Source organism: Aotus nancymaae, unplaced genomic scaffold, assembly GCF_030222135.1.
Source record: "Aotus nancymaae isolate 86718 unplaced genomic scaffold, 86718_ANA_hifiasm-v0.15.2.pri h1tg000011l, whole genome shotgun sequence".
Lineage (NCBI taxonomy): Eukaryota > Metazoa > Chordata > Mammalia > Primates > Aotidae > Aotus > Aotus nancymaae.
In genome coordinates this window covers 82750590-82765992 of record NW_026988422.1, presented here as the reverse complement: position 1 = coordinate 82765992, position 15403 = coordinate 82750590, and the positions used below count along the sequence as shown (strand labels likewise).

The 15403-nt window shown below is 43.2% G+C and overlaps 1 protein-coding gene across 2 annotated transcripts in view; it reads left to right on the top strand.

Annotated features, from left to right (window-relative positions):
• Nucleotides 1–10399, top strand: part of SETD3 (SET domain containing 3, actin N3(tau)-histidine methyltransferase) — a 79402-nt gene extending 69003 nt beyond the window's left edge. For both annotated transcript variants that reach the window (XM_021675213.2, XM_021675214.2), the window contains exons 9-13: nucleotides 1900–1974; nucleotides 3114–3280; nucleotides 4159–4244; nucleotides 8148–8308; nucleotides 9011–10399. In XM_021675213.2, coding sequence (XP_021530888.1) covers nucleotides 1900–1974; nucleotides 3114–3280; nucleotides 4159–4244; nucleotides 8148–8308; nucleotides 9011–9460 — 939 coding nt within the window. In that variant the 3' untranslated portion in view covers nucleotides 9461–10399. The remainder of the gene's footprint in view (nucleotides 1–1899; nucleotides 1975–3113; nucleotides 3281–4158; nucleotides 4245–8147; nucleotides 8309–9010) is intronic.
• The last annotated feature ends 5004 nt before the right edge of the window (nucleotides 10400–15403 follow it).

The following is a 15403-nucleotide window of genomic DNA, read 5'->3' as shown; positions in this document are numbered from 1 at the left end:
GTACATCTCATGTTGGACGGGAACTTCATGGAGTTGATTTTAATTCAATGGAGGTGTTTAAAATGTTCCGCAAGTGAAATGTTCTCGAATACTTGGCTTCATTTATTTCTCATTGCTGCATATTTCTCATTGGTCTTTGCAAATCAGAAGCATGAAGGGCTCTTAGACATATGGTTAATAAACCATATTTATTCTTGGGATATTGGGTTTAAAGATTAGTGTTACATGGCCTTCTATCCCAAAATGCCATTCCCTAGACTCAAAAGTAATCTTTTGAATCCAAGCTGTTGATGCCTTTATTAGCAAGGAACACTTGTAGCTGCCTTGAATCTTTGATTCTCCAGGATAAAATGAGTAGTTCAAAAAGTAATCAGTGAGCATCGATAGACAACCTAAGAGATTGGCAGCTGCTTTAAAAGACAGGACTCTGAGAAGGAGCTCTTAATATGAGTTGGGGATCGTTTCCTTTCCCCTGGGGGTTCATGCATCACATGGATATTCTCAAAGGCCACTTCAGGTTTTAGATTCTGTGTGCTGCACACTCTGGACACAGAGATCAACAAGGGGCTCCAGCTTTCATGCCTGACTGATAGGGAGGCAGGTGCACAATGATGCGACTTGGGCTGGAGGGAGCAAGGACTGGGCTGTGGGAGTGCACAGGAGGGCGGGGTGAGGAGGGGCTTCCCCCAAGAAGCTAGGCCTCAGCCAGGTCTCCAGAGCACAACAGGAGTCAAAGGTAGTGTCAGGCAGGAGGGAACTGGGATGGGCCTGGTACAGCAGGGAGGCAGTTCCTGAAGCTGGAGGGAAACGTGAGCCTCCTCCTTATTCGGCTGTGCTCAGGAACTTGGGGTTTATTCTGAAGGCAGAGCAGAATCATAGGAAGATTTCACACAGGAGGGTGACATCGTATAATTAGCAACTCAGGAAGGACAGTATTGGACTTTGAGACTAGGTTCCAAAACTTGTAAGGTTTTTGCAAATAACAAGGTAGGTGAGAAGGAATAAGGAATGTAGCCATGTAGAGAAATGAGGAAGAAAGTCATCCAAACGGTGTTTACAAGATGAAATGCTGACCAGGTGAGACGCAAGGGTTTCCTTGTAACTTGCGTGCTGAGACCATGACATGGACCGACCTTCACTGAGACAGGAGAGCTTAGAAGGAGACGAATGCTTGGCGTATAGTTAGAGGATTTTCTGTATCTATTTGTTATAGACTTAGAAGTGCTCACATTATCTCTCTCAGCAGAAAGAGAGGGAATAAGAAACAACTGTTATTTTATTTTGCCTTTGCATACTTGAAAGTTTTAATTTCTCTAATTCAGAGCATATATCCATAATTCAGAAATAGAGCTTTTCTTTCCCCTGATTCTATATCGAATGGAAAACCCACTTTGGTTTCTTAATGAAGAAAACATTAGATAAAGATTAGATAAAGATTAGATAAAGATTAGATTAGATTAGGCCAAACATTAGATAAAGATAATACTTGCAAATGAATGAGAGTAGTGCAGATCATTGGTGAACAGAAAGGAGGCTTAGGTGCGCCTGTGGGAGGCATGGTCTGTGTGCTCACTGGCCTCACTGCAGTCAGGGAGTCCCAGAGGCAGGTACATTGTAATAAGTGATCATGTTCTGTTGAGTCCAGCAAGTGATAATCTGTACAGTCTCTTTTTCTGACCGTACTTCCTTTATTTTAGGTATGTAATTTTCTGTAATCATCTCTGGCATAGCTAGAGTTAGTCTCAGTGCTCAAGCAGTTCTTTGCCCCATTTTCCAAAGCATTCAGTGCACCCTTTTGAGTACCTTTGGATCCCCTTTATCCTCTATCAGAAATAAGCTCGTGATTGAGATGTGCATGTGTTTGCCTCACCATCATTTCCTTCCTTCTCCCGGGGCTAGATCACTACTGGTTACAACCTGGAAGATGACCGCTGTGAGTGTGTGGCTCTGCAGGATTTTCAGGCTGGAGAGCAGGTGGGTCTTGTGACATTTTACAGCACGTGAACCAGCCAGTGGGCACTGAGTTAACACCGTGCTGGTAATCTTAAAAAGGATCTTAGGGAAAAAAATGTGGAACTCACATTTCAGATTGTTTTTCTGGAACACATCTTGAGACCTGAACCTGTAGTATACATACTCACTTACTGTGCTTTGTGTTGTGCTTTGCACAGAGAAAAAGATGTAAACACACTTATTTGCACAATTGGCCTAATATTTGTAAATATTTGTAGCACTGTTAACTGAAAATAAAGTGTTATGACACTAAAACAATTTTTAAAATTTCATAAACTGCATTGCCTTTGTTTTTTCTGTTGATTAGAACCTTCTTTATAAGAAACAGTATTTAAGGGGTAAAAACAAGGGAATCTGTTGTCTTATACTTTCATTTTAATTGCTTGATTTTTTAATCTAGTAATTTAGGTGGGAGGAGGGAAAGCCTTTAGGTGAATTTGAAAATATGTATCTATAAATTCCTACGTTCTACTGGTTTTACACCCAAGTAGACAATAGAAACATAGAGCTCACATCCGTAATTGACATTCCAGTTGAGACAAAATGGAAAATACTTGTCTGGCAAAGTACTGATCTGTTCTTTCTTCAGAAAAGTTTATAAACCCTCCTGCTAGGTGCAGGATTAATTGCCACAGGAGCTAGAAATAAGTTTCTGACAGATACTGCTTTACAGTTCCAGAAAAGACTCTACTGTATTAAAAGGAGAGGAAGAACTCGGTGAATTTTAAAGTGCAGTCTTACAGTAATAGCCTTGCTGTCCCTTGGAAGGAAGAGAGGATTATAAGAGAGGCCTGGTGACCCTAGGGCACTTGGGACGCTTTGAGTACTAGTAAGGCCCTTGATGGGTACTTTCTCCTGGCCTCCCTGCTTCACGTGGTGGTAGAAGTGGGTGCTTGGTCTCAGACAGTTTGGGAAGTTGGGAAAATTGCACAGCTTTGCCCTCACAACTTGTACCAAACAGTTATATAATTACTTTCAGGTATTTCACGTCATTAAAGTAGCACTAAATATATGAGCATGAAGCCTTTGCCCTGCCCTGTGTTAAGAATGCATGCCAAGTTTGTTTAACGCCCTTTTCTTTTTTCTTTACTGCATCTCAGATTTACATTTTTTATGGCACTCGATCAAATGCAGAGTTTGTGATCCACAGTGGTTTTTTCTTTGACAATAACTCACATGACAGAGTGAAAATAAAGCTTGGAGTGAGTAAAAGTGACAGACTCTACGCCATGAAGGCTGAGGTCTTGGCGCGTGCCGGCATCCCCACGTACGTAGAAAAACATTGGTCGGCCCTTTCCTGCAGTACTTGAACTATTTCCAGTTGCATAGTGTTTAATTGGTGTGTTAATAAAACTTCTCTCCAGTAGTTTGTCTTAATCCCTTTATCCCTGTGGCACAGCAAATTTAAGCCATGGCGACGCTCGGTGATTTACCAGCGTTTTCAAATAAACATAATTGTGTCATTGGGCACATTCACAGTCGGTTCTGGGGGATATGGCCTGAAATCCTCATTAAGTTAAATAAGTACTTTCGTATCATTCATGTCTTTCACCTTGAAAAGGTTAATGACCTGGATCAATTTGTTTCATTTAATTCTTTGCCACCATTAGTTTCTGTAATGAAGTCATGATCCTCAGTGATTTCAAGAATTTCCAGTTAAATTCTTTAAGATTGTCTTGCATTTGAGGTACAAAATGATAAAGAAGACAGGAATTATGATTTATTAGTTCTCCAGGGAATGGAGGAACCATTCTTAATGAAAATGGATTATCCAGACCTTTTTTTATTGAACTTGTCAATATTCGATTAATGATTAAAGTGTGAACTCAACATAAATTACTGTTAACATTTTTTAAAAACCATATGTATGTTTAATTTTTTGAATGTATTGTGTGCAACCTGAGATTATAGCTGCTAGGCCCTAGGAAAAGCTGGCGAAGACAAACTCCAGTCGTTAACCCCAGCCTGTGGCCTTTTGCAAGGGCTGAGAATTGTGCTCACAGTTCAGATGAGAAGCTGGAATGACCCATTCCAGCCCAGCTCTCCTTGAGGACAAACACACGTGTTGTAGACTTAAGGGATTTCACTTTGGAGCAAGTGGGTAACCGCAGCAGGGTGACTGATCTTGCTTTCTGCTTTTATCAGTTCCAGCGTTTTTGCGTTGCATTTTACGGAGCCGCCCATCTCTGCTCAGCTTCTGGCTTTTCTCCGAGTATTCTGCATGACTGAAGGTAAATCATTTCAGGAAAAAAGGGATGTTGACTTTTTTCTTTTTAAATCATGAAAGTGTAAAGCATAGGGATTCGGATTAAAGGTAGAGTGGATTAAAACCACAATTCTTTTGGGAAGAGGTAATACGGCAATACTGGAGAAAGAAGAAATTGATTTGTTTTACCCTGGAAATGTTCTACTAAATCCTCGATGTGTTGTCAGTATTGATTTGTAATATGTAAATAGTTCTCAACTACATTAGAAGAAAACTTAAAATATCTTGGATCGGTTAAATATATTAAAATTCTGTGTAGCCTGACAGAGCCTCATTTCACTCATAGGGCACTAGTCTTTTTCACTTTGAGCACTTCAGGATCAGTTGATGCTGTGATGTTGTATAGTCAGCCGTGGCGTACGTGGACCGTAGGACTTTATTTGTTAACCTAGTCTGCATTCTAAATCTGAAGTTGCCAGCAAACATTTTAATGCCAAGCATCCTGTTAGAGTAAATAACATGACAAACAGAATCTGTGTAGAACACAAAATGTTCCTGGCTACAGCCTCTTATTTCAGGCCTAGAAAGAGTTAAATATATGTATTGAGCATCTACTTTTATATTTGCTTAAAACAAATTATTTGGGGTTTCCTATACTGAGATTTGACCTCTTGTGGTTGTGTTTTTTTCATCCTAAAATGTATCTTACACATTTCCTGTTCCTGAGGTTTCATTTTTAAATGTGTGTGTGTGTGTGTATAGCTGTTGTAAGCTACCTTAAATCCTGTGCAGAACAGATTGAGCAGGAATGAGTGAATGAGTGTTTGACTGAGTGAATAGATGCAGAAGTGTTCTGGGAGGAAGCTGCCCAAGCACTTCTTCAGTCAGAGGAAGCAGCCATGGTCCATGGAGGGGAAGCCGCTGTGCCCGGCTATCACTGGCTTTGGGCTTAATGTCTGAATCGAGGGCATAGTGCTGCACAAGTCCAGGCTTGACTCCATGCTGGAGGCAGAAGAAACGCAGTCCCAAAACATAGAGAGGCACTTCACACACCAACTGCAGAACCCAAAGTGAGATACAGTAATTGTTCCTTAGAAGCAACCCTATCACCTAGATTTACAGTCATTCAAATGGGAGCTTTTCGTGATTTTTGTACTTTGGTAATGATTCATCAATTCAATTTAATGAACATGAGTTAAGGGGTTAACTGTGAGCTTTTCTTGCGTATATATGGATACAACATTGAGTGTTGCCATTCATATCCTCAAGGAATTTATAATTAAGAGAGATGATAGTGATGATATTCCTAAAATTTGTGAAACATTCGCTGTGTGCCAGGTATGATGCCAAATGTGGTACGTGCTTAATTTTAATCCCATTAGCCTTGATTGATAAGTGCTCCCATCTTACTGATGTAGAGACTCCAGTTCAAAGAGGATAAGTCTTAGCTGGGTGTGGTAGCACATGCCTGTAGTCCCAGCTACTTGGAATGCTGAGGAAACAGGCTTGTTTGAGCCTGGGAGGTGGAGGCTGCAGTGAGCCAACTCCAGCCTGGGTGACAGAGTGAGACCCAGGGGAAAAAAAAAGATGATCGAGTTGGCTGGGCGCTGTGGCTCATGCCTATAATCCCAGCTCTTTGGGAAGTGGGAGGATTGATTGAGCCTTGGAGGTTGCGGCCGCAGTGAGCCATGATCTTGCCACTGCACCCCAGCCTGGGCAACAGATCAAGACTGTCTTAAAAAAAAAAAAAAAAGGAAAAAACCCAGAGAGGATAAGTAACTTGGCCAAAGTTGCTCAGCAAGCAATGACCCTGACTTAGAACCCAGCTCTATTAACTCCAGAGCCCATGCGCAGGACATCCCACATTGTTCCTGCTGGTTCACAGATAACACAGTGCATGGAAGAAAGTCTTAATGCTCTAGGGGTCTGGAGGAAATGGCATTTGAGTTAAACCCTGGAGCTCAGTGAAGGTAAGTAAGGGCAAGGTAGAGCAGGAGGGAAGGGGTATGACTGAAGAAGTTTAGCAGAGGGACGAGCTTGAGCAGGAGCCGGGAGGAGGGTGGAGGGTGCTGGGCTGTGTGCTGTCCTGGGTGAGCACACACCGTGGTGGGCCAGCATGAGGTGCAGGTTAACTTGCCCACCCTTCTGCCTGCTGCAGAAGCTCCCAGTCAGCTCCTGCGTTCCAGGCAGGCCACATGCTACATTTTGTCTTAGTCCCCTTTTTGTAGGCTTTATTTCTCCAGGAATGTGAAATGAGTCCAGTTTCACTTTTAAAAAGTAGCAGAGAGAAAGCGCTCCCGCACACCTGCAGCTTCCAACATTGCAGAGCGCAGCTTGGGCAGGTTGAGGAAGGAGGTGAAGGAGGGAAACAGTAACCTTCATATTGGGGGGCTGCTGAAAACCTTCAACCACTAGAAGGCTTAAAAAACAGAACTTCCTTGTTGTATACAAAGAATATAAAATAAAGACTCAGAACTGAAAGTGCTGAATTTTATCATGATCTTTACTAAGGAATACAACTGAATCAACTTCTTTTTTGAACATTAGATAACCTGTTTTCTTAAAACTGCTTGAATCCTTTTAGGACTGTTGATTCTCTTCAGTTTCTCTCCAGTCATAGACACTTTGTCATGTCAAGACAATTGCTGGATCTTTGAATGACTCTAATACTAATAAAAGTTTGGTTTGCTGGCAGCCTTAGTTCTTCAGTTTGAATGGTAAATAGTGACAGCTGTGGGGCATTTTGCTCTGAAAGAGACACTGTCTCCTAATCACATAAGAAGCATGGGTCTATTTCTTGAGCATGAATAGGATCGGCATGTTTTGGTTTTGGAGATAATGTGCCGGGAGATAAAACGCTAAGAGCAAGTGCTGAATTCTTTCCTCTTCTTAAAGATATTTGAAGATAATTGAGATGTTCACTTGTGTTTATTTGTAATTCCTATTTAAATTCCTGACAAGTGAGAGAGCTGGGCATATTTTTCATTAACTAAGATTTTTTTTTTTTTTTTTTTTTTTTTTTTTTTGAGGCTGGGTCTCACTCTGTTGCTCAGGCTAGAGTGCAGTAGTGTGATCACAGCTTACTGCAGTCTCCACCTCCTGGGTTCAAGTCATCCACCCACCTCAGCCTCTTGAGTAGCTGGGACTACAGGCATGTGCCACCACATTTGGCTAATTTTTGTATTTTCTGTAGAGATGGGGTTTTGCCACATTGCCCAGGTTGGTCTCAAACTCCCTGGGCTCAAGTGATGCACCTGCCTTGACCTCCCAAAGTGCTGGGATTACAGGCTTGAGTGACTGTATCTGACCCATTAACTCGGATTTTTATAGTGCTTCTTATGAAAGTACTATTTGATTTAGGCTCTTACTTCTTTCAGTTTGTGGCTTGTTACAAAAATGGCTTAAATAGCTTGGTCAGGTCACCTACTAGAATAAGTGCCAGTCAGATTTACAGTTATGGGCTCGTGAGATTGTTGTGGCTCTTGTTCCTTTCACTATTTATATCGTTCACCTAAATGTCTTTTTTGACCCTATTGTTGTGACTGAGTTCATGGCTAGCAAAAAGGATTTTTTTTGGTCAAAATAAGGGGTACGTGGCTATAGGTTGTCTTAAAAAAGTATCTTAAGTATCTTGTGAAACTATCTAAAGGCTCTCAGTGTCCCTCATAGAAACGGTGAAAACTAGATTGCTACCAAGGCTTGATCTGGATTCCAGATGAAGAAGGCCTTACCTGGTGTTTCTCCCCAAAACTCAGCTCTGCTCTACTTTGGAGAGTCTAGGAGTGGCCTGGCCAATTGCATAGGGACAGCTTTTACTATGGGAAAATGACATTGTTGGAAAAGATGTTTTCTAAGGTGGATGGCTTGTTAAAATGAGTAGTAGTGCTGTGTTTTCCTCCTAACAGGTTGCCATTTGTATTTCTTGTAGAAGAATTGAAAGAACACTTGCTGGGAGACAATGCTATTGATAGAATCTTCACCTTGGGGAACTCTGAATTTCCTGTTAGCTGGGACAATGAGGTCAAACTTTGGACATTTCTTGAAGATAGAGCTTCGCTTCTTTTAAAAACATATAAAACAACTATTGCGGTAATTAGACTAAATAAATGAGGATTTGAGCTTTGTTTTATAAAGAATGTTTATTTAATGAGAGATTTCTTGTTAATTGTAAACAACTATAATACTTTACAGTATTAAAGTATTGTGTATTTGAAATTTTCCATTTGACATACTACTATTTTTCTATTTAACATGTTTACACTTAACAAAAAAAATCATATTTAGGCATTGTTTATTAGAAACATTTTTAAAATTATTTAATACTTTTTTATAATTTGTAATTCATACGATTTCACAAACATAAGTTTTCATTTGTGCTTATTAAGTTCACTACTGAGCCACTAACTTCAAATCTGTCTTTCTCATTCATTTGTTCCTTCACTGCTGCCATTCGCCAACGTGCTGGCCTGGGGCTACGTCACTTCCCAAGACGGACAGTGAAGTTCCCAGCAGCTGTGGTAGCACTGTTTGATTTAGGCTCTTCTTTCTTGTTTTGTAACAGTTTCATTGAGATGTAATTTACATACAATAAAAGGCACACTTCTGAAGTGTACATTTGGATGTGAGTGTCTCCTCATGAGACCACCTGACCAGTCAAGTGTCAGCACCTCCCATCACCCCAAAAAGTTTCCTCATGTCCCCAGCCACAGCCATAGCCGTTGTGCCTTCTGTCTCTATAGTTTTGCTGGTTTAGATTTCTTGTAATTAATTCTGCTCTTTTTTGTTTTCTAGGAAGATAAATCTGTCTTGAAAAACCAGGATCTTTCTGCTCGTGCAAAAATGGCCATCAAATTGCGCTTAGGTGAGAAAGAGATTTTGGAAAAAGCAGTAAAGAGTGCAGCTGTCAACCGGGAGTACTACCGCCAGCAGATGGAGGAGAAGGCTCCGCTTCCCAAATACGAAGAGAGTAACCTTGGGCTGTTGGAGAGCAGCATGGGGGACTCGAGGCTCCCCCTGGTCTTGAGAAATCTCGAGGAGGAGGCTGGAGTGCAGGATGCCTTGAACATCAGAGAGGCCATCAGCAAAGCAAAGGCCACAGAAAACGGGCTTGTAAATGGTGAAAACTCTATCCCTAATGGGACCAGGTCCGAAAATGAAAATCTCAATCAAGAAGAAAGTAAAAGAGCAGTTGAAGATGCCAAAGGATCTTCTTCAGACAGCGCTGATGCAGCGAAGGAGTAGCGCCGAGGTGAAGCTGGGTGGGGGGGACCCAGTGGAGCAGGAGTTGACGGGCGGTCCGTTCACATCGCTGTGTCTCCTTGTTAACATATTTCTATCTGCAGAGAGGAAGATAATGTTTTTGCTGCTTTATATAAAAATGGTTTTTTTAAGTTATTTTAAAAATCTAGCTTCCCTTTTTGATTAAGATTGCCATCTTGCTTTTAGGCAAAACAAATGAGTTAACAAACAGCAGTAAGAAACGGGGAAGAGGTGCCTGTGGGAGATTTGCAGACCCATTGTGGGCAAAGGTATTTTCTTCCTGGGGAAGAATTCAGTTCCTCTCTCAGCTGTGCTTTTGTGGGCCTGTCATCTTGACGACCAGAATGAAAGCTTGCTCTGCCTCCTGCCAGCCAGAGCTGGTGGCAGGACTCGGGTATTCAGCATGAAGGTGGGGAATTGCACAGCAGAAAACAGAATTGAAGTTGGGAAACTTTAGAGTCTGGGTAAAATCTTTGGTTTTTCTCCTTAAAAAATAACACCCCATTACCAAAAGAAAAGGTAAGGTGGCAACCTTATTTTTAATAGTTTAAATGTTGATGATAATCCTAATTATATAAAAATATATATATAAACACACACATATATATATCTAGTGATTTCTAAAGATTTGTTTACTTTTGTGTTTTGTTTTACTGTACTAAGAACTTGTCGTTTCTCCTTGAATCAAAGTAGGACGTGCATCATCCTCCTAATTTTAAATGTTGGCTCTGATTTTAAAGTGGTGCATTTGATTCCAGCCTTGGTAATGGAGAGTTTGCAAACACACAGCGGCCCACAGCTTCACGTGGTGGTGTGCAGTGTGAGGCAGCTCCCTGGCTTTCCTGGTTTTCACAACAAGCTAGAGATTTTCAAAGCTACACTTTTGAGTAAAAGCCCTTATTAAAAGAAAAACATGATGAATATTTTTGTCTATTCCTTTTTTTGGAGTGAGACAGGCCCTTTGAGTTTAACTTTTACACAAACCATCTTACTGCCCAAGCATTGTTTGAACCTTAACCTCATGCCCTGGGCTGTGCTAACCTGGGGGCTACTGAGGCAGAGGAGAGAGCCCACCATGGGCCCAGAGGCCTGCAGGAGTCCCCTCATCAGTCTGCTCATCTTGAGGGCAGCGGAAACACAGGAAAAGGCATACTTAGAATTTAGGGGAAGTAAAAGATTGGGACTGTGTCTTTGGGATGGGAGAGGGATCTGTCTCCAGAAAGCCACCAGTTTTTAGGTTAATGATACCAGTTTTTCGTTGCCACAAATTTTCATGTTGTCTCTGGTGTCCCAGTACACTCCTGATTTTGAAAACGTGTGAATTACTCACCCAGCGGTTTGATAAATGCCGCTGCAACACAGGCTGCCTTAAGGATGTTCCGGGAGTTTCTCTTGGGGAAGACGTAGCTCTGCAGATGCGTCGCCTAACCCCCAGTGTCAGTGGAGGTGGATAACGCTTGAAGGCATTGCCTGGGTTGCTGAGCAGGTTAGTTTGCCTGCTGCACTGGGCTCTAGAGGCAAGCTTCATCTCTGCGTGAGGCTAGGACATTTCCTGGCGTTGATCTAGGTTGTTGATGGGTGCCAAGAGGAGGCATGTGATTGCCACCTCTCATATAAGCCTTACGCCTGAGATACCAACAATATTAAATAGTCTGTAAAGTTTACAGGCTAATTTCTAAAAGGCAGTAGGATTGTAGTACTTGAGTTTTCTACTCTAGAAGCCCCAGAGCCTTCTAGAACTTTCATGACCAATTTGTCCATAGAATTAACTTCTTAAAGGATTAAAAATTTTCAAACCTAATAATAAAAATCTTTTTTTGAAAACATATACACAGTTCAAACATAAAAAATAGCATCATGAGACAGCTTGGTTTTCAAACTATTTCCTGGCAAAGTTTGAGTTCCAGTGGATCTGGGATAGAGCCAGGCTGGAGTTGGGATCCCAAGCTCCCGTTCCAGCACCACCTTTAATGGATGCTGTGACATCGGTTCCTGGGACCCAGTTTCTTCATTTACTTGTGAAATGAAAGAATGGTACTAAATTGCCCAAAGTCCCTACTTAAAAACTTAGTAGCAACTGTTTTTTCTGTCACGTCTCCATTGACAGACTTGTTTGTTAAGGTTATTGGATCAAAAAGAGATGAAGTATGCTTCCAGTTGAGAACAGCCTCTGCATGACATAAAAGTGGCACCCACAGGAACAGAACTGTTTTGATGTCAGAAGACTATCTATTGAACAGCATTACTTTCCTGAGTTGGGTAGGATTGCCCTAGAATGACTCTCGAAGGCAGGCGGGAGCACAGCACACATTAGTCATCCTCGCTGCCCCGCTCTGGTTCGGCAGCTCTCATGCTGCCTGCACAGACACTTGGAGCTACAACGTAAGCATTTGAAAATTGAGGGAAAGTGATTAAATTGGCATTGAAGAACCCTCATTGCCATCTGTCATGAAAATAGACCTTTCTCTCAAATCATTTTAAAGTTTACTTTCTTCTGAATGCTTTTGAAGAGGCTGTTCAGGCTAGTTATTGGAAACATGCCAGGCTCTGCTTCTGTTTCATTAGCTCTATGTGTTATTTGTATAAATAGTTAGCAATTTGATTTCACCGGCCTAGAAAAACCTCCCCGTTTTTCCTGTACACTGGTAATTGATAGGTGGTCTTTCCCCAGTAGTTTCTAGAATAGGCTCACTAAGTGATGTAATTTTTTTTTGAGAGATGGGATAAGACATTAAAAAGAGTCCCAGGTTCCCAATATACAGGGTTATGGTAAATTAAACCTCCACTCAAAAATGAGGGAATCAATTTGCTGTAAATCATCAGTTACTGCATTTTCTGGGTGACTAATACGTACATTGTCATAGCAAAAGAATGAAAAAGCCAGTCCAGAGAAAGTGCATGTGACTTGAGCTCAGAACTGAAATGGCACTGACTGAAGAAAATCAGGAGTGATAGTGGTGGTTGGTTTGGGGGTACTTTGCAGGGAGCCCAGATCTGACCGTTGGCGGTAACCCTGCCTGCCCCAGCGGCTGCTTGTGCGCCTTGCTCCTGTTATTACTGATCTGGCCAAACAAATGCGTGTGGTGTGGGAGAGCTGGCAACCTGACCCAGGAATTTGACTCACTTTTATTTAAATGTCAATTTGAGGTGGGTGCAGGTAGGATCCAGTAATGTCATTAAGGGTCACCCTACTATTTTAATCAGCAGCCCCTTATCTAATGTATTTCTGAAATCCTGTGTGTAAATTGAATTTGAATAACTCGAATTGTATTTAAATGCACTGGCAAATTTGTTATTTAAATGAAGCTGCCCTGCTGGTCCTGGGTGTTCTTGGACTGGAGAGAGGAAGTCTTTGCGGGATGTGATCCTGTCTTCACAGATTTGAAGAGCTGTCGCTGAAGGAGGGGTGAGACTCACAGCTAGGGCCAGGGGTTGGGTGGTGGAATTCAGCCAGGGAGGGAGCACTCCCTAAGGCCTGCTGCTCTAGAGGTGAGCAGGCGCAGCCATCGCGGTGTCGACCACTCAGACCTGGTTCCAGATGTGGGATCCTGGGCCAGTTGTTGGGAGCTTCTGTCACCTTCAGAGAGCCTGATGCTTTCCACCTCAACAGTGCTGGGTGCGTCAAAAAGCTGCATGCAGCATCTGCCCATGCTGAATGGCCAGTACATGTTCATGATGACCATCTTCTAAGCTGGAGCCACTCCCAGAAGTTAGGAAGTGTTCCTGGGACTGGGGATAGCAATATCATCCAAGCTCTGCCAGCAAGCAGCGTGCATCATCTGTCCATTGATTTGGGAACCTCAGCCCAGGACTAGCATCAGTTGTGTTCTTAGTAGAACGTAGATTCTGTGGGTAGTTCAGAGACTCAAGAAGGCCTGCACTTGAGGCACCAAGGCAGACATCTAAACCGTAGGCATGGCAGAGCGTACCAGGCTGCTTGAGCGGGTGGACATAGGCTTTGGTGCTGGCGGTGGTGGCATGTGGCTGGGTTTGGGGCTCTGTGAGACGTGGAGGTGGGGTGAGCCCGAGTGCAGGGACGGAAGCAGGGAAGAGCCAGCCATCTACAGGAGGGGCTGAGAAGTTCAGGCCTCTGGGGGAATCCTGCAAAGATGCTGGTCACTGGTTCCTTGCCACTGTGATGGTGCCCCCGTGCCTGCAGGGAGAGCGCGCCTGCCATTGCGCAGATCTTGTAGTGAATGGACTTCGGGAGGGTGCATTCTCGTGTGTGCCTCTCCCTTCACAGATGCCACCCTTGGTAGATCCCTTGGAAACAAGGTGAAAGGGCTGGGGAGCCCCTGTGTATGGACCCAGTAGCAGAAGTTTCTGGAGTTGGAAACCTTAACTCGGGTCATCACACTACTGTCCATCAGCTCGTGCTCTTTATTTAACAGTCTTTGGATACCCTCTCACTTCTGGGCAGCTTTTCTCGGCCCAAACTCAGGCATATCTGTGCGCACACGTGTGTGTCACCTGTATATTTTATATGTAAACCTACATTGTATATATGAGCACATACTTAGACACATGCGAATACATATAGACGTGTGTGTATAGAAAACTTTCCCCAGACTCATATTCTTCCCCTTCAGAAAACAGAAAAGCTACTCAACATGGGTTAGGCCAAACTTGACATGAAAGTGAACATGGAAATGCTGGTGCCAGTGAGGCCCTGTGCTGCCCCGCCTGGCTATTTGAATTCCTTGAGCCTTGGGCAGCACCTGGTACAGAGCTCGGGCTCTGGGGAGGCTTCCAGACTGACAGAACAATCACAACCAAGTGGGAGGCCTTGTGTTCTGAAGTCGCACTCCTTTGCTGTCTTCATTTCCCCGCCCTCCTCTCCTTGCTTCGTTTCTGCTGCTTGTACCTGACTCCTCAAGATGTCCTGGTAGAAAAGGGTCGAGTTGTGGCTTGAACCTCAAACATCCTTCTCCATCTTATCGAGGTTCTGGCAGAGCTCCTTGTGGGATCCCGGGGTCAGCTTGAAGTCTAGGAAGGCACTCGGAGGATGTGCGAGGGTGGGCTTCCCCTGCCGGCTGTGCCCCTTTCTGCAGGGTGTGCAGAACTTCCCACCTCACTCTCCACCAGTCATTCATGCAAAACTCACTCTTCAGGAAGGAAGCAATGAGCAGATTCTCACCCCAGTGTATAGTCCTTGAAGAGTGTTTGCATTTCAGCCCATACACAAGATTTCAGCCTGGAGAAGCAGCTCATCCCAAACGTGGGCTTTGAAATCAGCAGACCTAAAGTAGAATCCTGACTCCCCACCTTCCCCCACCATCTGTGACCCACAGCAAGTCTCTTGATGCACAGGGCCTTGATTTTCTCATCTGCAAAATGGAGTAGCCCCAGAGGTTGCTGCAATAATAGATGTAAATCTGGCATAGTGCCAGGGACACAGGAGCTATCCAGTGGCTGGTTCCCACTGTGGCTGGCTGAGCAAAGGCAGTCAGCCCAAGACCTGGACTAATGGCAGACATTCTGAGGTGGTTGGGGGGAGGTGGGTTCTTTGGATGGTGAAATAGTCCCATCAGCCCTGTGGCTTCAGCCTGTGGACCTCCAGTCCCTACTCCACTGTCACATTCTCCATGCCTTTCCCAGACTTGGCATGTATCTCAAACTGAAGATATTTGGTGACTTAATTTATACATGCATGCATATATATTTCAGTATGAGCTACTATCCAACAGGCACCTGTGAATTTCTTGGCTTTAAGTTTTCAAGCAACTCCAAAGAAACCCTCCCCTAAATGTAACTGCAAATGACAAGTTATCGAACAGCAAGAGATGGCAGTTATGATTGTGTGCCACGCCACCCAGCCTAATTTTGGAAATATTACTGTAGCTGGCACCAGGAAATAATACTCTAGCACCGGAACATGTTGTCAAGTGAATCCTGAAATGCATCTAGAAAAATAGTCCTTGCGTT